Genomic DNA, 20757 nt, shown 5'->3' on the forward strand with positions numbered 1-20757 from the left:
TGCAGAGGAGGACGAGGGCTGGACCATGCCAGGACAGCCGCGCACGGGCCTCACCCGTCACCGCACAGCCCTGGGGACAAGGCACTTGTGTGCTCGGCATGTGTTCAGAGCACAGCACAAGCAGGAACTGACCCAGGGGTTCCTGGTGTCTGGGGCCTGGCACTGCCCACCCAGCCTCTGTGGGGTCAAGAATTGACCCGGGTGACCCTTGTCTGCTGGCATCCCCACCCCAGGGCCCTCGGGCCCCACATGGAGTGTCTGGTGTCCTTACACAGAGAGGCGGTCATGGAAGGAAGACGACGTGTGAGACGCTGAGCAGAGCCTGGAGCCGGTGCTCCCTCAGGGCCTCCGACGTCGGCCCCGGGGCCGAGAGCTGCTGGCTGCTGTCGCTGCTATGGCCTGTGGTCTAGGGTGCCCCGGGCTGTACACCTGGAGTCAGGTCTCCATCCCGCTCCAGCTTCTGCACAACCAGCTGGCCTTCCCCTCGCCTGGCTTGTCGCACGTTCCCTGACGCAGTTTCCCCGTCTCTCGCAGCGAGACCATCAGGAAGGGTGCCAGCAGCGGGAGAGGATCCGGATTCTCCGAGAGCATTTGGCAGACAGACGAGGGGCTGCATCTGGAGCCCGGCCCGAGTGGGGGAGCGGGCACTGGCCCTGCTGGGACGTGCGGGCGGCCCGCCGCGGCAGGTGGAAGGAGCGCTCTTCCCACGCTGGTGTCGGGGCCATGGCTGCCGAGCACACTCGCAGGGCTCCACGTCCAATGTGGAGGGCAGAGCCGAGGGAGGCAGTGTGGCCGGCATCTCGTGGGAACGGGGCCACACGCACACCAGTGACCAGAGCGGACGCCACGTGAGCACAGCCTCACTATCCGCATGATTCTGCTGAGCCTTGCAGTCAGTGCCCACGGATTTCACCTCTGCTCATGCGAGGAACCACAGCACACACGAGGCTGGGATGAGGAAATGCAGGGTGTGCAGGTGGCGGAGGCTGTGGCTCCCGCAGCCCCGGGGCTGGGCAGTCACACACATTAAACAACAGAGCTGGGTTTGTGGGGAGCACAGGCTGCCCCCAGAAAACAATCCCACCTACACCCATGCTGACGGGGGACTAGAGCCCCTTGGGGGTGGACGGTGGGCATAAGCCATCGTCTTCGAGGACAGTCCTGACATCTGAAGGGGACCCAGGCGGACAGAGTGTCCCCTGACCCTTGGCGCTGCTGAGACAACATTATTCCCCCAGGCCTTGCACACTCGGATACTTCTGGAAAAGTAACAGAAGAGAGCACGGCAGAAAACTTGCTGATTAATGTAACAGAGGTGGGAAGCAACTCCTAGACACCCCACAAAACTAGCCCTTTCCATGGGAGAAGGGGTGTGGCCCTGGGGATGGAGGACCATGATCGGACGTGGGAGCAGCTTCTGGCTTCCTCAGTCCGTGCGACTGGGCCCCAGCGGCCAGCACCTCCCCCTGGGTCAGAGGGCGCCACACGGGCGAGGTCAGCGTTCCCGCTGAGGGAAGGCCGGTGTCCACCGGCATCTTCTGGACCTTTCCCTATGCGACGATGCGAGCACTCTCCATGGAAATAGGGTTGATGTGGACGAGGAGACAGGGAGGGAAGCAGTGGAGGGGAGGGGAGTAGAGGGAGGGAAGCGTGGGCCTGGGGATGGAAAGTGCAACTTCGAATCCTGATTTCCCGAGGTCCCGGGAGCCCACAGACGAGCGTTGCTACTCACCCGCACTGACTTCTAATGAGGAAAGTATTACTGAACTCATAGCAACCTTGAGAGGAACGTGGACAGCTCATCTTAAAGTGTCAGGTTGCCAGAAAGAAAACCCTGGATGGACAGTTAACATGTAGGCAGAGGAGAGAACTTTGTTCCAGAGATCCTAGAAGGGAGCCCAGCCCCAGAGAGAGGATCGCTCAGCATTGGGGCCCCGAGGCCATGGCTGCAAATATCCCATGTAACAAAGGGACAGATGCCCAGAGCAGCAGGACGTGTGGGATTTCGAAGGCCACATGCTGTTGTCCACCCAATGAAGGGGTCACACAAGGGTGCAGACCTCATAGGAGAAGTGCTGGGAAGGCTGACGCCCTCTGTGGGTTGATGGTGGAAAACAGAGAGGATGATCACTGACCGCCTTTTCAGCTGCGTTTGTTTAGACCTAAAGATCTCACCAGGTACGAAGTCTCTGTCTGGTGCAGAGGAAGCTATGTTAACAGGCGATTTGGAGAAAAGGTATTCGATTACAGCTCTGCCTGGACCATCTCTTTCCAAACCAGGAAGGGCAGAGACAGGGGGTTGAGGGATGGTCGGCGGATGCCGTTCGCTGCCAGTCTGGTGATCGATCGAGCTCAGGCATTTATGAGTCCTGCAGGGACGCCACAGAAGCATGCTTGCAGCTCATGTTCACGGGGGCCACTTGGAGATGTGGAGACTGGCACGGCCACTCTCAGTCTCATGGCGCCCCTGGGCCCCGGGCCTTGGCTGCGAGACCAGAAAGGGACGGGGCCGTGGGAGGGGGGGAGCAGGCCTGCAAACAACAGGTAAGCTCCCCACGGACCCATCGGGACAGTCCGACTCCTCGCTGATCCATTCGCGATGCTGGAATGGGAATGCGGTCGGTGGGAGAGCAGCTTCATTAGGGACAGGTCATGTCAGAAAACATAAGGAGCTGTTTTCACAGGACCCCCAGGAGGGAAGCTCCACCTGATTACATCGTGGTCATGCAACGCTGTACACAGGTGCCTGGGAGGTCCGCGGTGCTGATGATGGACCAGAACGAGAGGCTCGGTTTCTAGCTATAGTGACCGGGTTGTAGGAACATAGGAGAACAGAACATCCTTATTTTTAGGAGGCACAGTCTAAAGTATTTACATGGATGTCACAATGCCTAAGCTCACTTTGAAAGAGTTCAGCCAAAAAATGGGTAAAGCACATACATGTCGAGGAAAATCGGCACAAGACTGCCTGGCAGCTGGGCGGTGGGTTTGCAGGCCACCGCCCAGTGGTCATTTCTACTTGACTGTTTTCAAGCTTCTACAATAAAATATGTGGAGGAAAGCTGTGCTGCGGGTGACGTTTCTTTGCCAGGGCTCCTGGGCTGGCCCACATGGGAATCCCTCCTGGTCCGGTCTCGCTGCTGGCAGCCTGGGGCCACCTGCTTTCCTTTCTTAACCTCTGGCTCTTCTACGGACAACTGGGGACAAAGGACTGGAGCCTCCCGGGGTTCACATCTGTGGCTTCTACCCCCGTGTCTACATGTAAGTGCTGAGTGAGCATCTTGACGTCCCCGGGGCCACCCAGAAGGGCTGTACGTGAAGCCCTTGCTCTCCACGGTCCACTGAATGTCCTGGCTCAGACCTGTGTCCACGTGGGGGGCCTGGGTAAGGCAGAGCCCGTACTGACCCCGTCAGATGTGGTTGTTATAGATGGAGACGCATAAATCATGTCTGTCCAACGTGCAAATGTCAGAAAGCTGACGGGGGAGGGGTGAGTGTGGAACCAGAAATTAAGCCCTTGTTGGCGGTGACCAAGGACCCGCGGATGGAACTGAGAGCAAAGTGTCTCAGCGGCATCTCGGTGAGGATGGGTGTGGACGGGCAGGGACGGGGGGTGGGGGGAGATGGGCGGGGATGGGCAGGGACGGGTGCATCTGGGCGACGGAGGGGACCAGCCGGCCTCATGGCTCATGGTGTGCGTATGGCAAGGTGGCTGTGGATGGGTCAGGGAGGAGGCACACCCCCAGTCTGGGCAAGGGAGCTGGGGCCTGTCCAGAGACGGTGGCTTGGGCTGCTGGCAGGCAGCGTCGCGGCCCCAGACCTCGCACCCCCGAGGTCAGTCTGTTCACAGCAGCGGCGGGGAGCACAGGGACCAGAGGCAGTGCCCCCCACACGGCTCCATGAGCCTGTGGCCTGGCTCCGAGCAAAAGAGGAAAGGGAATATAAAACGTGAGCTGTGAGTGGTTAAGTTGGCTGACAGTCACTGCAGCTCCTGAACTGACCAGCCCAGGGCACCTCCAGCCCAGGTCCTGGAGGCACGGAGGGGTGGGGCAAGGACAGCACTCCTAGGTCCCCTCAGGACACGGCCTTGTTTCCTGAAACACCGTTTTTGCCTCTACCCGGCTTCCCTTCGAAACAAAATCCAGAACCCCAAAACGGGCCCTCTGCCCCAAGCAGCATGGCTGCCCGGGACAGCGTCTGTCTGACGTGCCCAGGACCATCTGCCGTGGTGTTTTCCTCAGCTCTGGGAGGTGGGAGAGGTGCCTCAGATGGGCCCGGATGCAGAAAGACGCAAAGGCAGGTGGAAGGCTCGGGGGCTGTGCGGGCTGTGTCCGGGCTCTGGGGAGCAACGGGGTCCAGCTGTTGGAGTCCTCAGATGCCGGCCGGCCCGTGCTGTGGAAGTCAGGCTGTCGCTCCAGCCTCCTGGGTGGAGGAACCACTGAAGGGTTTCCTTGCGTGGACAGGTGCGGAGGCAGGAGGGCAGGAGGCCCTGACTGCGGGGGTCCTGCCCTGGGTATCCAAGAATCTGTCAAACCCAGCAACCAGGGAGCTCAGGGGAAGGGACAGGGCGGGTCACAGCCCAAGAAGCCAGTGCTGGGAAAGACGGATCTGGCTCCCTCCTGCCCATGTGGGTGCCGAGAGGGGTGGGTTCTGTGCTGATGGCCCCAGCCCTTGACCATGGGCCCCACACTGGCTGGCAGAGGCCGGAGGTGCGGGGAGCCGATTCTGTACCATGGGGAGTGTGCACGCCTGGCCACAGGAAGCAGGGTTTCCAAAAGAGGAGGCAATTATCTCCGGTACAGTCTGGCAAGACCAAGACAGTACACGTCCCCACCCCCACCCTGCTCAGGAAGGGGTGCAGGCTGAGATCCGACGGGAGGACTCCCCCGATGAGGGAAGATGGCCAGAGGCATGTGGACAGGGTGGTCACTACAAACGCTTCTGTGCCAACAGCGTGTGGTCCCTGCCCCAACTTCCCAGACCAGCACAGCTGCGCCTTCAGGACCCGGGACAGCGAGGAGCCCAGCCAGGCTGCAGGGCACCGGCCACGTCTCCCCAGTGCCACGGGAAGAAGCAAGAGGCTCCTATCAAAGGGCAGGTGTCAGGGCTCCCATGACCTTGGGACGGGACACTGCACCATCACTAAATTCCTGTGGGCACAGGGGCCCCATGGGCTGCTGTTGTGGTCTGGGTTTCCATTGTGGGAGGGGTGCTGGAAGAAGGAGAGACTTTGGGTTTTAGTATTTACTGTTCGGGACCCCGTAGTCCAAGTAAGCGAGCAGACCCAGGGGATGTTCTGTGTAGGCCTGCTGGGTGTCCGTGTGCCCCAACCACTGTGCACCTGAGGCTCAGGTGTCAGCCTGCCCCCATCCCCAGCCAGGTCCTCCTTGAGCTCAGTGGCCTAGCTAGAGCCTCACATCTCCCAGCCTGTCGGCGGCCCCTGCACACAATAGGCACCTAATAAATATGTCAGTCAGTTGTGGGTTCTTTGTTACTTACCTTCTAAATACAGAAGCTCTTATTTTTATGTTGCTTTTAAAATTTTTTAAAAAGATTTTATTTCCTTATTTATTTGAGAGAGAGAGCAAGAGGTGAGGAGGGGCAGAGGGAGAGGGAGAGGGAGAAGCAGGCTTCCCGCTGAGCAGGGAGCCCAATGTGGGGCTCAATCCTGGGACCCTGAGATCTTGACCTGAGCCGAAGGCAGATGCTTCACTGGCCGAGCCTCCCAGGTGTCTGTAAAACCTCCTCTTTTTAAATCCCATCACGGAAAACACCTCAGACCTCATGGAAACGGAGGGCCTGGTCTGAGCCCCCAGGGAACTGTGAGAAAAAATCCCCCCCGGAAGGGCCTTCAGATGTCAAGTTTCTGTGGTGCCTGGGTCAGTGTCAAAGGCAGTGCAAGGGGTCAGCTTTTAAAAACCCTGACCTGTGAGGGGCGCCTGGGTGGCTCAGTGGATTAAGCCGCTGCCTTCGGCTCGGGTCATGATCCCAGGGTCCTGGGATCGAGCCCCACATCGGGCTCTCTGCTCCGCAGGGAGCCTGCTTCCTCCTCTCTCTCTGCCTGCCTCTCTGCCTACTTGTGATCTTCTCTCTATCAAATAAATAAATAAAATCTTTAAAAAAAAAAAACAAAAACAAAAATACCCTGACCTGTGAGCCCAGTCGGACTGCTGCCATTTACCATCAGCACACGTCCCTCGGCCGGTGCCAAGCCAGGTGAGGGGGGACCATCGGGAGCATGTTGGGGGGGCACCATGCAGGCGGCAGTGCTGGCTTCCAAGGTGCTGGGACACAGCGTGTGGGACACAGAGTGTGGCTGCGCTGTGTCTTCCAAAACGTCAGCTGACCAAGAACATTTTCCTATGTTTGAAACGTGCCCGACCACTCTTGCCTGCAGTTCTTGGGACGGGGACCAGGTCACTCGCTCACACATCAGCTGCACACGTGGGCAGCCTTCCGAGAGCATCTGTTTCTGGTAGCCACTTGGGTCCCAAGCGCGCCTCGCAAGCCTGTCCCCTCTGCAGGGGGTTCCTACCTTCATCTGGCTACGAGCCTGGCCTGAAACCTGCTGGAACACGGGAACTTGCTGCGTTTCTTAGCCATGTGACTGAGAAAAGATCCTGGTGGCCAGGCAGGGGCAGACCAGGCCAGTCTGTTTTCGCCCTCTGCGTGGGCCTGTCTTTCTGTCTGTGAGTCACACCACATACAACACGTAATCTAAGACTGTCTCCTACTGGATGCAAGTTGATTAAAGCACTGGTCTCTCTCTGTGTCTGCTTCCTGGTGCCAACCTGTGCAGAGAGCGGGCTCTCCATGACACGGTCAGGACGCGGGAGGCTGGTGGGCATCTGCGGACCCTCCCCCACACCGGGCCCACAGCACTGACAGTCCTCAGGCTCAGAGCTCTCCAGGATGACGGGAGGATCACAATCAGACAGGGGAGGCTCCACGAGGCTAAGAAATGAGTCTCAAACCACACAGCAGCAGCGCAGAAGGCAAGTGTTCACTGGGGCCCAGACGTCCTCAAACCAGGACTGTGCCCCTGGACCACAATTGAATCCACCGACTCCGTCTCCGGGCTGGAGATGGCTCCCCAGCCACGAGCGCCCTGCAGAAACCCAGGCAAGCAGGGGACGGCGTGGTGGGCCCTGCTCAGCCTGAGTTCCCCTCCCCCGACCCAGAGCATGGCCTGGTACGTACAGGTCAGCACCGCTGGAGAGCGGTTCTTGGGCACATTCTCCTCCCTCTGGGCCACGAGTGAGCTGTTGGGCTTGGCCTGGTAGACACAGAGCGCCACCCACTCCTTCTCCAGCCAGTTCTTGTTCTTCAGGTGGTCCTCCATGTAGGCCTGGAATGGAAAACAGAGACTCAGGGACGGCTGCGGACGGTGGGTCCTTGGTGTGACACGGGACACAGGGCGCAGCCCATGTGTCCCTGCGCACATGGGTGAGGAAGTGGTTCTCCGTGGACCTGGGAAATGCACAGGCCTACCGGATGCACAGGGCAGGGCAGGCTCTTTACCTGTTTCGCTGGTTGGTTTCCGGCTGTTCGTGGCATGTGTGTTCCAGGGGCAGAGCCCGGCGTCAGGAACACCCAGGCATGGCATGGCCCCATCAGGTATTACCAACCAACGGGCAAAGAGAAGGACACAACACAGACCAGATCTGATCAACCGACCTGAAGCCGGTATAGACAACGTGTCCACACAGACACCGTTTTCCTTATAACTGACCTACTTTTCTGAATCAAGTGGGTGAGGCACTGAAGATACAGGCTGCTCTGACGTGTGCCTTGTGTTAACCAGTGTGGGGTGGCCGCAAAAGACAAACCAAAACCAAAACTCAGAACAACGGAGCCGATGTCCTGACCCTCGGCTGCTCAGATCTTAATCTTTCCGGACCCTTGTCTGTCAGCAGCAATGGCTGGAAGTGGATGAGGAAATACTTCCAGAACATTCGCTCCCACAAAGACAGCCCTGTCCGTGCATTCTCACCAATTTGTATAGCTGAGAAACGACCATGGCTTTAAGGAAAATCATTTCAAAGGACCAACCCCCAGCGGCTTTATTGTGCCCAACGGAAATACTGGTCCCACCCTGGGATGCCGTATTTGTGGGTCTTTGGTGTCATGTGTGGACACAAGTCTTCAGCTATATCCACATGCAAAATGAGACACACGCACACAAGTCCGGGTCCTTGGTGGTTAGGCACCCCCACGCCCAGTGAGGGTTGGCCCTGACCCCCGCCAACCCCTGCCGTCCTCTCACTGTGGGGAAGCACGCATGTCAGGCCCCTGCACAGGCCAGGACAGGACTGCCCCACACCTCCCCCCTGGCCAGCTGCACTGGACTTGGGGGAACCACCTGTTGGACTAGAGCTGACTCGGATTGGTTTGTGTTATTCACTCAACAAACAGCAGCTTATCCACATCGGTCCACAAACGACGGAAAGTGCTGTAGGAGAGAAGGCACCACCCTCAGGGCTGCCTGGCCCAGCAGGAGGGTCAGCGATGGCTGTGACCAGCAGCTGGGTTGTCACTATCACTTGGGGAATGGACACACAGACTTTTTGTACAGATGACACCGAATCACATGAGCCACGCGGTGGCATCCCTGCGACCCTCCGCGACACGGCCTCCTCAGGACGGGAGCCGAGGTTGCCGCGCCTGCCCACCCCTCCCCGCAAGGGCCCTGCACCGTGACCTCCACCCAGACAGCCCCTCCGGGTTCTTGGCAAGGGCAGGCAGTGGATTGAAATGAAGTCGAGTGGCCCAATCCGGAAGACATCAACTGCAAACTGCCTGGTTCTTTTCTTGCAAGACATCCTCCTGGAATACCGAAGACAGAGTTACCCTGATGAGGACAGCTTCGCATAAGATGACATTTAAATTCTGTGAAACATTTACCAGCTACAGTATGGTGTGAGGGAGCTGGGGGAGGGACAATTCCGGCGGAAGTGGGTACTCTCAGTGTTTCTGGGGTCACTGCCCTCAAGATGCTGTCTGCGAAAGGGGAGTTGGATGCCCCCTGAATTCCTGCAAACACAAATGTGCACAGGTTCACCTCGACAGAAGCAAAACCACGCCATGAGCTCGCTGGGATTTCTCAATTTACAGTGAGAAATACCAACCAGGACTGTAGGAAGCATGGCTGGAGGGAGGAGGGAGGGGGCAGAAAAGAGCAGATGTGGCTCTTTTTCCTCATTGAGAACAAATCATGTAAAGATACACTTGATTAGATTAAAAGTGAGGGAACTTTTTCATTCTCCAGGCGTGTGTGGCTCCGGTAGCCTGTCTGTCATGCTCTGTTCTCGATTTGATCTGTTCTGTTAATGTTTTCATGAGACATCATTTATGATATAAAACTGATGTAATTTCCCCATTCATGGTTTTGGAGAATTTCCTCTTTCACGTTTGTAGATAAGATTCTTGCTTTTCCTTTCTTTCTTTTTTGAAGATTTTATTTATTTATCAGAGAGAGGGAGAGAGAGAACACAAGCAAGGGAGAGGCAGGCAAAGAGGGGGAAGCAGGCTCCCTACTGAGCAGGGAGCCCCATGCAGGGCTCCATCCCAGGACCCTGAGATCATGACCCGAGCCGAAGGCAGACGCTTAACTGACCAAGCCAGGTGTCCCAAGATTCTAGCTTTTCATCTGTGACACGAGAGTATGTTTTCATGTTGTCTGTGGGGAAGCTAGGCCTTAGTCATAAAATAATGTGTTTTAAACAAAACCAAAACCAAACTGGCAGAATAACTTAATTCTGGGAGTTCCTGTCTCTCAAGGGTGTGAGATGGGTGGATCAGAACAGGTACAGTCCCCTCCTGAGACACAGTCGCCTCTGGAACAATGGGGCAAGTCAGCATATGGTGAAGCTCCACTCAGGCTCTTCCCCCCAGAGTGAGCACAGAGCTGTGGGCGTTCAAAACTGACATCCCGATACTTCTGTTGTGTGTGTGTGTGCACGCGCCTGTGTGCGTGCGTGTGACAGTGAGTGTGGTGGCAATGGCGGGAGGGTGCAGGTTTTAAACTGCACATGTTTATTACACAGTAGCATGCATAGAAAAGAACAAAAAATGAAGGTAAGTGTCATGAAAACAAAAGCCACTCATAACTCCGCCACGCGGAGCGAACCATAAGGCTCTTCCGAGCCCGCACACGGCTGCCTTTCTCTCCCTTCTTCAGTGCCACTCACTGCTTCCGCTTTGGACAACATCCACGTTACAGGACTTTCTTGTCCAAGATGGAAAGAAGCTGAGATGAAACTTGCCGCTTATTTTTGGAGAAGCCAAGGCCTAGATTCCTTAAACACTTACCCCAAAGCCTCTGGCAGCCACCAGCAGCACTGGAGCTTGGGTCTTGCCACCTGGGACGCAGCTGTTCTGTCTTGGCTCCCTCCTGCAACCTCCTCCCCACACCCCTCCCTTCACACCCACTTCCTAGTCCACTCACAGAGCGACAGGATCACCACTCCTGGTCCCAGATACCACCGGGTTCAAAAACCACCAATGCAGTCTAGGCCAGCACTAGCCTTTGTCCAAACTTCGTTTGACCAGTCTGCTCATTTCTGTCTCACCAAGACTACTTCCCCGTGTTTTGACCACCCCCACCCCACAGCACCATCATTCTTTACACTTTGTTTGTGTGATTCTTCTGTAATGAATCTATCCTGACTTTGAGGTTGGTGCAAACACTATCATGTCCTTTGTGAGTCTGGGGCGTGCTCCAGCCAGCCTGTCTGGTTCTCATTTCCTACAAACCCACCCTCTTCATCAGACACTTACTATTTTAAAAGCTACGTCTTTGTGACAATCATCGCATTCTGCATTGTGCTCTGGCTCGGGGGCATCAGGACATTCCGTCCCTCATGAGATCAAGATTGTTGAGAATGGGGCCAATGTCTCATTCACTTGGCACAAGCTTTGGGCACACGGTCAGTATTTGTTCGATGACTTCTCACAACCTGGAAGTTTCTGGAAGTAATTCGTACTACAGATAAACAGTTTATGTCAATGATGGCATCCAAAAAAACTGCCATAGGATCTTCTGAAGTTGGAAGAAATGCCCTGACAAGTAACGCATGGACTTTGGAATGTTTCATTATCTATTTACTCACCTCCTTCCTCCTTGTGGGTTATGCAAGCCCTCCAGCATCCACGCCAAGTGGATGCTGCCACTTTCGAACGGTCCCGTGACCACCCGGGCATAATGGCAGCCTTAGGAACTTGGAGGAGCCACAACAGTTCAGAGAGCTCTTCCCCCAACCCTCCTCCTTGGCCCTCTGAGTCCAGTTGTTGTCTCCCCCAGTTCTCCTCTGTCATTGTGTGAATCCACGCCCTTGACCAGTGCCTCCCATTCAGGACGTGATACGTGCTGCCATGGATGCCACGAGGGATGTTTCTAGAACCTGTCATCCCCAGAGCTGTGAGCATCTGCTGGTTAGATACCCGCCTCAGCCACATCACTTTACACAGTCCCTGTTACGGGCTCTTGAGTACCTCTGAATTGAAACTTCAAGAGACAGGCCCTGGGATACACAAAGTACTAGTTAATAGTACTAGTTAATAGGACTAGAAGGAAAGCAGCCTGAGCTGGTGGGACCCCACTGTGACGTGCACTCTGGAAACGTAAAAGAAGTGAGGAGTCGGGGCTTAGCAGTAGTTGGTTCCATCTGCAGGGCGTCGGCAAGTCAATCTTGACAGCTACTTCTGGTCATTAAGGAGTGTTGGGAAGCAGGACCCTGAGCTTTGAGAGGGGTTCACTGTGCTCTTAATACTTGTGCCCAATTCACTTGTGCCCAATACCTTGTGACCAAGGTTTTGGATGAGTGCTGAGCGGGGAGCTGTATAAACCTTTTTGAATTCTGATAGGTTTCCTGGGACTAGACTTAACGGGCTTGCAGAAAAGATAATTCCCAGATAAAGTGTTTGTGGGGAAAAGGCCGTGGGTTCCAGAACATGGCTTTTCCATGTCAGTAACCAGGACACACCAGCTGACGCCGGTCTCAGGCTCTGTGGCTTCATAGTTAGGGCAGGTGGAAGAGGAGCCAGCACTTCTTCTGAGTCCTCTGCCCAGCGAGAATGACACCAGCTTTTGTGAGCCGTACTTTATGAGATATTAACCCAACCAGAGGTTCCCCCATTTAATCTTCCTCGTACGAGTCCAGATTCCCATCTCGTGTCTCCTTTTCTGGTTCACACTATTAGAACACTGGTAGGAAGACTAAAGATCCTTTCTGGGTCACAGGGACTGTGGCCACCAGATGACACAGCGTCCATGTGTCAAACAAACTGACGGGCCTCCACATTGAATGGGATCATTTTACACAGAATCCCAAACTCTTGGGATGAAAATGTTATTGCTTGGAGACATGTCCACCATTTGTCTGGATAGCGCAAACATTTTCTGTGATGAGCTTTCTGATGGAATTGTCAACACTGTGACATCAAGAAAGTGATTTCTAGAAATATGGAGCATTTGGGATGCTCTGGCACATGATGGGGTTTTACTAATAACCGCCAGAGCATTGTGTGTCTTTGGGAGCTGATCACAGACTCCACCAACAAAGCCTTCAGGAAAGCCCCGGGAGCTCCCACTCTGCTGGGAAGCAGTGGAGGGGAGCAGGCACCGGACTGGGCTTTGGAAGTCTTCTTAACAGTGTAGGACACGGCAAGGGCTGGTCCCCACATAGACTTTCTGGTTATACTCTCCTCTCACTAGCCCTTAATTCACTGCTGCATAAAATGGGGATCAGAACAAGGATTTCTCAAGGCGGTTCTGAAGGCTGACTGGTCACTTTGTGAAGTCGCTTTGGGAATATGAAGTGTGCCCACACGGAGAGGATGGTGATCGCGGTGGATCTCCGTTTTTCTTTGGAAACAGAGGGACTCTCTTGAGTTGGTGTCTGCAATCTGTGACTTTACGGCACGTCCTGGGGACATTGTCCCTGACCTAATGACATACAACACATGGGTCTCCAGAAACAGCAGCCGCTGGTGCAGCCTGAACACAAAATCCCAGGGCTACTGCGGGGGCACTGCCACGGGGGCCATCGCCGCAGGTGCGTCCGCACCGTCGCCCTGAGTGTAGCGACACCATGGTAAATACTGCCGGAGAGGAAAGAAGCAGCGCCAGCAAGCACACAGTCCCTGGCTTCAGAATCCTGTCCTGGTCCCCATGGACAATGGTCCTCCTCACTCAGTCTCCACCTCGTGTGGATGGAGCCAACATGTGCTGGGTTCACAGCCGGCTGACCGTGCAATCAGGGATGGTTCCGGAACTCATCCCCTCCTCTCGCCGTGCTCCCATCTGTGGCTCAGCGCCTCGGGAGGGAGGTATTGGTGGTCAGGCTTGAGGAGTCACTGGAAAACACCAGTAGAAGAGAAGGTGTGAACTCAGCCACTAAGGAGACGTTTTCCAGTGTGGAGAGCAGGTGCTAATACCCTGTGGCTGTTCGGACTCTGCGCCCCCAGCCCCCGTCCTGATGGGGACTGTTTCCCGGGCATTGTCTCATGTGCAGTGTCAACGTCCGGACTGGTTCCCAGGGTCACGAAGGAAATAATGCCACTTAGTAGAATTAGTGTTTCCCCACATGGCACAGGTGCACGTCTACACTCTGATGCCAGGTGGCAGGGCTCTGCCTGCCTCTGAACGTCGGGTGCAGGGGCTCAGTGTTGTCGGGGGTCATCTGGGCCCAGTTCAGGGCAACACGGAGGGACAGTGAAGGTTATTAGTTCCATGAAATGTGGGGCAGTTTCTGTGTCATTCCAGCATCTCCTGCCACCAGCAATGAAGGCATGTGATGCCTGGCCAGCAGGTTCATTATCACCCGAGAGAACAGTGGGAACAGCTCCCTCTCACGGAACACCGACGCTCATGGGGATGGAGGCCTGCGGACAAAGACGTGAAACGACCTCCACTCGGCCTCACGTGCCCTCAGCCAGTGTATATAGAAACCATCAACGTCCACATCCGACTGCCCTCCCGGGTGTCCGGACACCTCCTCTGTGGGTCCTCACATAAGAAACACGCAGAGAACCACCCGGTGGAGCTTCATTCTACAACAACGCTGCCGGACACCAGCACCTGCCTGCCATGTCCAAGGCGTGTTGAAGCAAGCTGGGCTTTGGGAGACCCAGTTTTTATGGGGGAAGCTTTGTTTCCATTCCTTTCTTTACCTTGGTGCCTATGAGCGCTTTACTTTACTGTGTGACAATCAAACCTTTTGTCCGAGTGAAGAATGCAGCCCATTTACATTTCCTTCCTCCTGAGAGGACCTTGTGTTGTGCTGTGAAGTCGGCGAGCAGTAGATGAATGTCTGTAAAGGCAGGAGTAAGCTGCTTCTGCTGCCGTTTGGGCAAAGGGAGGACCTTTTCCTCTTTAAAAATCAACATTGCCACCTATCTTCATTAATACATGAAAGGCAAATGTTGATGCTAAATGTTTGATTTCCCGCAGTGAGAGGTTTGGATTCCAAGCAGAAAGTATGAAAAGATGAACGGAGAAGTCCGTAGGTGTCGTCATCCTGACTTTAGTGGCTCTCGGTGCTGGCCGCCGGCTTGGCGAGGGGAGAGGCTCCGCCACCCGCACAGAACCACTCCAGACCCACGGCCGTGCTGCTCTTTAACACCCTGAGCGGGCATGTGAAGGTCCTTGAGATTCAAATGAAATTTGACATAGTACATTCACGTCCTAAAAAGCACAGATCTGGTAAAATGATCAGAGGGTAGCCTTGTTGCTTCTCAGCTTAGGAAAGATTTGCTAGAAACAGGAAATGTGCTCCCAGATCATGTTCAGATCGTCGCCTGAGTCCTCCACAACAAAGCCGCGTAGTGGGGCCCTGCACGGAGGCCATCGCCTGCCGGCCCAGCGGGTCTCTACTATGCACCCAAGCCCTGCACCTCCTCCTACTTGCCACGGGACTGCTCGTCTCCCCGGGTGGCTCAAACACGCGTTCCTCTGGCAGATAGACACACGTTATCCTTAAAAATGGCAAAAAAAAAACCCCACAGACCAAGGAAAGGCCAACTCAAAGCATGTTCCTGTGTTGTCAAAACGGACTTTACCTGGGAAAAGCAAACACAGTCTGGCCTTCAGCCTCTGGGTCATGTGTATAAAAAGCCTAAAGATGTATGTGTGAGGAATAGAGGAAAGGCTTGGGGTTCTAATCCTTTTGATTACATTTTTGAAATCGCTGCCATGGAAATTCATTCTAGGAAGGGAACATTTCCACACGTCTTTGCAGTGAGCCTGGTTCATCCTGGTGAGGTTGACCAGCAGGAACATCATGTGAGTGGCAGAAATGACCTCACCGGCAAGTGTGAACCCTTGTCATTTCCCCCAAACCCTCCCTCCAGGAGCTCTGGAGGCCCAGCAGAATCCCTGTGGAGGGGTGTCAGGGCTGTATCCGTGTGACTTAGAAACGCATGCTCACACGTTATGTCGTCGCCAATCCGACGGCAGTGACAGAAGTGTGAAAGGGTTAAAATGGTGGAGAAGAGTTCAAAGGCTGCCAAGCAGAGAGCCTTTAAGAGAGAGTCCCCAGCCCGCACGCAGGCCAGGCACGGAGTGGGTGAACATGGGGACACAACCAAGTACAAAGGAACATGCTGGGTTTGAGCCTGTGAACACTGAGTTCTCGGTTTTATTTAAAAGTGCGGGGGCTGACATTTGGCGACAACAGCGGGGAGTAGGGCACGGAGAAAGGGGAGGAGGCGTCCTGTATTCCGGAGCCGAACTGCCGGGATTCATTCACTGGCAAACAGGGGACCCGAGTCCAACAGAGACGGAGCATCTGCTTCCCCGGCTGCTCTGCCTGCCACTCCTCGGTTTCTGGGACCTGCACTTTGTATGACGTTCTGCAGCCGGGCCACAGCTTCGTCGGTCACCCAGCCGCCACGGGGCAAGGTCCCGCCGAGCTGGTCGGAGAAACAGGGTCACAGCATTCATCTGCCCCAAGTCAAACGTTGGGGTAAAATCCGACACATTCCATCCACATTCTTGGCATTTCCAGCACCCTTCACGCTTTCCCAGCGTGGACGAAATGTGCGGATGGCTGCTGCCCCACACGGTTGTCAACATCACCACACGTGTCCAAAGAGCCACACAGAATCAACAGCCGACCGCTTGGCTCCCGGTTCAACACGTACAGTCCCACAGCCACACTGTCCGGAGCAGCCTGAGGCACGCAGTCACGCGTACAGTGGTTCCCCAGGCGCACACAGGTGTGCGAGCGCGGCTGGGCCCAGGCCCCAGAGGGCGGGGGCTGCGTGCTGGGCAGGGGAGACGCGGTGCTGACTCCTGCCCTCCCACAGCCCCCGCCAGGACGTCCCGCCGCCGGCCCCAGAGCTGCTTCCACGTGACCCCAAACGATTCCACGAGAGGTCTGCGGATTGGAGGAGAATGATGGATCCGTGCATTAAAGTGTATTTTTAAAAATCTTTTAAAGACTGAAACCAAGAAGACATCAGGTTGAAGGAGAAAATGAGACTTCTGAGGGAACGGAAAGAGAACTGCTCTGCACCCCCTGCCTGTGCTCTTTGGGCGCCAGGTGGGGGGCAGCCCAGAGTTTCCGAGGAACTGCCACAGAGCCCCACGTCCCACGAGTCCTCCATCCGCGCGTGGCTCTAGCGTGGCCTGAAGCCCAGAACACATGTGGGGTTTGCTGGGAGCCCTGAAAGGGAACCTGCCCTCCCACGCCAAGCTTCCTGGGCTTCTAGAAACACAAACAGGCCCTCCCCTGTTGGTGGCGACACCAGGCACTCACCCGATGGTGCTATAAATTTAGTATTTTAGTCCACATCCTCAACTCTGGGGAAAAGCAGGACAAAAAAATAAACATGAGCCACATTTTAGGTGCTCCCAAAAGGCCAATTATTTTACCCCTTACAGTGTCTCCACTGCCTGCAGGGAGGCTGGCGCCTCGGCAGTCAACAAATATTTGCTGTAGGAATCCCCTCCTGAGACTGTGGGAGGGCTCCATGTCACCAACTCGTGGCCCCGGTTATCGGAAGCGGGGCCCACGTGGGGACACCTGCATCCATGCAAGAGCCTTGGCAGTGTCGCCAATGAAATCTTCCTGGGCAGATGGATCCCAGTGCTCCGTTTAATGGTTTTCTTTGAACAATATTTACCATTTATGATCTCAACTCACAGGAGCATTCAGAAGTGGGGAAAGGCAGATTTCTAGACTTTTAAGCAGATTTCCATTGCTTTTAACATATTCTCATATGTTTTAAGTTTTTCAGCTCTGGCTCCTTCCTCTGGCTGCCTGACGGATCCACTCACCTTCGCTGGGATATTTGGGAATATTGCATAATCCGTTCCCGGAATGCATGAGCAGTTCTGGGCCCTATAAAATACTCATTGACTTTTAAAAATATTTGCACCCCACTGTCAATGAGGACAAATGCACACAGAGTCGCAGAAAGTGGCTGTTTTAATGGCACACACTTTCTTCAAACCTCTCTTTCCACTAAAACATTTTCTTCAAAATTATTTTCATAAGAAAGATGAACAATTTCAACATTAGCTGCTAATATCCTTTCATTTAAAACTCTGCTGATAAAATTCTTTGCTTGTCATTCAAATAGTAAGTTATATATAGATTTGAGGCTTCCATCTCTGGCTTCATTAATGGTAAATTGCATGCAAGTTTGAAGCGTAAGTCCGCTTTGATACATCTCAAAATGCAATTTCCACAGCCTCCCTGGGCTATGCACAATTAATTATACAGTTAATAAGGGTACTATATTAATGAAAGGAGCATTATTCATCCAGAAGACCCGCCTTTACCAAATATCTTCTGTGTGATTCTCTTCTTTTTGTAATGTTGGTGTACAGACAATAACAACAACCAGCACCCGTCCCCACAACTCCTCAACTGACAACATCGCGATTTTAAATATCCATCTGCTCATTGGCAGCTCCTTCAATCATCACAAGTCTAAAGAAAAAATAGTTCAGCTTTATGATATTTCTGCTGATTTCTGCTTCTTAAGAGTTTAAAAGTCTGCCCATGGCATGTTGAACTCTTGAGACAACTCTTTCCTAAGCAAGAGCCTTCCTACGACAGCATCTAGCTTCTACCAATGACGGGCTGGGAGTCAGAAGGGACTTCGCAGAGACGACGGGACCCGATGGTCCCCCGTTCCCTCCTCCCCCATGCCAGGTCTCTGTGTTTTGCAGTAAGTAAATCATTCCATCTGTAAGACTGAAGTTTGACTACGGTTCTGCGCAGACACTGATGTTAACTTTTACAAAGAAAGTTCACGTTTCTGAAACTCTGATGTAGAACAGAAATCAGAACACTTTAACTGGAGAAGAAAGCCACCCGACAACGCTGCATTTCTATTTATTTCTACAGATTACTTCAGCAGTATGAAAGAATGTGTTTGCAAAGGGTTTTACAAGTCCCTATTGATATAAATTAATATGCTTTTTATTAAATGAGAACATGAGAATTTGATTTCAGCTGTAACCATGTCCCTTTGACATATGAAAAATACCTAAAGATGCAAGTTATTTAGAGACTCCATTCATGTATGAAATCCAGCAGGAAACCAACGCTGGGTTCCAAAGAGTTGACAGGAAATGCAAGATGGGGACACAAGAGGAAACATGTCATGAAAATGCAGTCCTAGGACAACCAAACCCTGAAAGACCTTCCGTTAACAAATTCTTGTAGAAAAATAGGGTCTCCAAACCAAGGGCACCCACTGCCACCTCTGGACCTGGAGGTACCTGATGGCCACTGCTACATCTACATGGCAGTGTGGGCACCCGATGGTCACAGCTACATCTACACCAGCCATGCGGGAACCTGGTGGCTGCTGCTACATCTACCCGATGGCTGCTACTCAGCAAGAGGAGGTGAGATGGAGGAATCGGTTCACCCGTCCTCTCTGTCTACACTGGCGTCCATGACTCAGGCAGCACTGGTTCCTAGTGCTCTTCAGAAGCAGGTTTTGAAGAGCTGTGTCTCCATGCGGTGGGCCAGCAGACTCATGCATTGAATGGCTGTCCACCTACCGTCCCCAAGTGGAGGGTCAGCTGCAAAATTCACAGGGCCTCAGTGGTGTGACACGAGCACGGTGTCAGCAGTCTGAGGACAGGGCCCTGGAGAGAGGGGAAGGGTCTGGTTGCCCCGCTGCCCCCAGGTGGCAGGTCCTCCCTGGGCAGCACTGGGCGCCCCACACTGATGACGACATCCTTGCTGTGACCTCCTGAAGAGCGCTCAGGGAGAAGAGAGAGTCGCAGTGAAGCAGTGAGGTGACGTCGGCTCGGCACACAGACACGGAACTTCCCTCCCAGGTGTGGATGGGCAATGCTGGTTCCTGCCGCAGCGCACTGTCGGGACATGCTTGCAGGAATTCTGAGAGCACTCCTTGGGTCCAGAGCATTTTGGAGATTTGCTGTCATAGAACCAACAGGCTACGTGCTGCGGGCAGTAAACGGGAATGGGGACCAGCCCATGGCGCAGATGTGAGCAACCCACAGAAGACCCCACGTTTGTTTTCCCCTGGAAGAGGTCCGAGTGTCCGTGACTTTCCCACAGCATCCTGGAGGCAGTGGGACAGCTGACACACGGTGTGGACCTCGGAGCAGCAGCAATCAGTCGGCCACCACAGCTGGGACTGATGGGCTTCAGTCTTCAGTCGATGCCTTTGAAATAAGGAGCTCAAAGTAGAAAAGAGAAGTGAGTTGATCTATCAGAAATTATCTTCACTTGTAGGGTGAAAAGTTAGAGGTAAGACTATCAAATATATTTTTAATCTTCTAGGTCAGCTGCCAGTCTGACGGTGGACGGCCTGCATCCCATGCCCACGAGTTCTTGGGTCTGATGGGTGAAGTGAGAGTACGCTGTCAGACGTCACACCACCTACTCTCCTGGCCCCGCGAGTGCAGCCATGGAGCCTAGAGCCACCCCTGCCCACAGCTGTCTTTATTGTCACTGCAACAAGGTACCATCTGGAACACCTCCAGGGCTGCCAGCCATCAGCACCAAGGGTTAGAGGCTCTGGGCAGTGCACACCCTCGGACAGTTCAGTTTGGACGCTCGGGTGCGGTGACACTTCCTGAAGCACGTAACACCTTTTCCTGTGGATGGTGGGGAAGCGTGGGACCAGTCCGAATGAGGCCACCGCCAGGCTTTCTCTGACAAGAGCTGCCGCTGTTACGTCTTCCTCATAATGCAGAACATGAAGTCGGCTCTCAGACGCGACTGTCAAGGCAGTGTGAAATCAAACGGGGCTGCGCACTTTCCCTGCGTTCCCTATGTTTAACCTGCTTTAAGTCTCATGTTCCCAGAGGCATGAGGAATGAGGTGTCCTGAGGAGCCTTCCCGGTGAGACACGTAGAAGTGTCACGTACATGCCACAGTCAGCTCTCCATACGATGAAGAGAAGTCCTTGGAGATCCACAATGAGGTGGAGAATGGACTGGTTAGCTTGTGACCCAAAGGCACTCAAGCCCTTGCGAGAGGGCGGGGTGTGTAGTTTCCAGCCCCTCAGACCCAGGGTAAGCATGTCTCTTTTCACAGGGATGCAGAACGGGAAGGCTTTGGACCACCTGGTTTAATGGGAGCCTAGACTGTGTGGCAAAGTGACCTAGGACCTCTCTCGAGTTAAACACCCTCCATGCAGCCTCCACAAAATTCTGAAAGATGGACGTGATGGACTGCATCAGACAGCAAACTCGCCCCCTAAACAACTCAGCAAACACATCAAGAGCAGGATCAGCTTCAGAAGAACCTGGATGACAGA

The 20757-nt window shown here is 54.3% G+C and overlaps 1 protein-coding gene across 1 annotated transcript in view; it reads right to left on the reverse strand.

Annotated features, from left to right (window-relative positions):
* The window catches only part of LOC123930001 (receptor-type tyrosine-protein phosphatase N2-like), a 66884-nt gene extending 48077 nt beyond the window's left edge, over positions 1-18807 (reverse strand). Inside the window, exons 1-6 of the mRNA XM_045986230.1 lie at positions 18737-18807; positions 16884-17027; positions 16062-16266; positions 15840-15912; positions 15663-15748; positions 7201-7348 (exon numbers count right to left, since the gene is read on the reverse strand). Coding sequence (XP_045842186.1) covers positions 7201-7348; positions 15663-15748; positions 15840-15912; positions 16062-16266; positions 16884-17027; positions 18737-18807 — 727 coding nt within the window. The remainder of the gene's footprint in view (positions 1-7200; positions 7349-15662; positions 15749-15839; positions 15913-16061; positions 16267-16883; positions 17028-18736) is intronic.
* Between the last annotated feature and the right edge of the window lie 1950 nt (positions 18808-20757).

Source organism: Meles meles, chromosome 18 (assembly GCF_922984935.1).
Source record: "Meles meles chromosome 18, mMelMel3.1 paternal haplotype, whole genome shotgun sequence".
NCBI lineage: Eukaryota > Metazoa > Chordata > Mammalia > Carnivora > Mustelidae > Meles > Meles meles.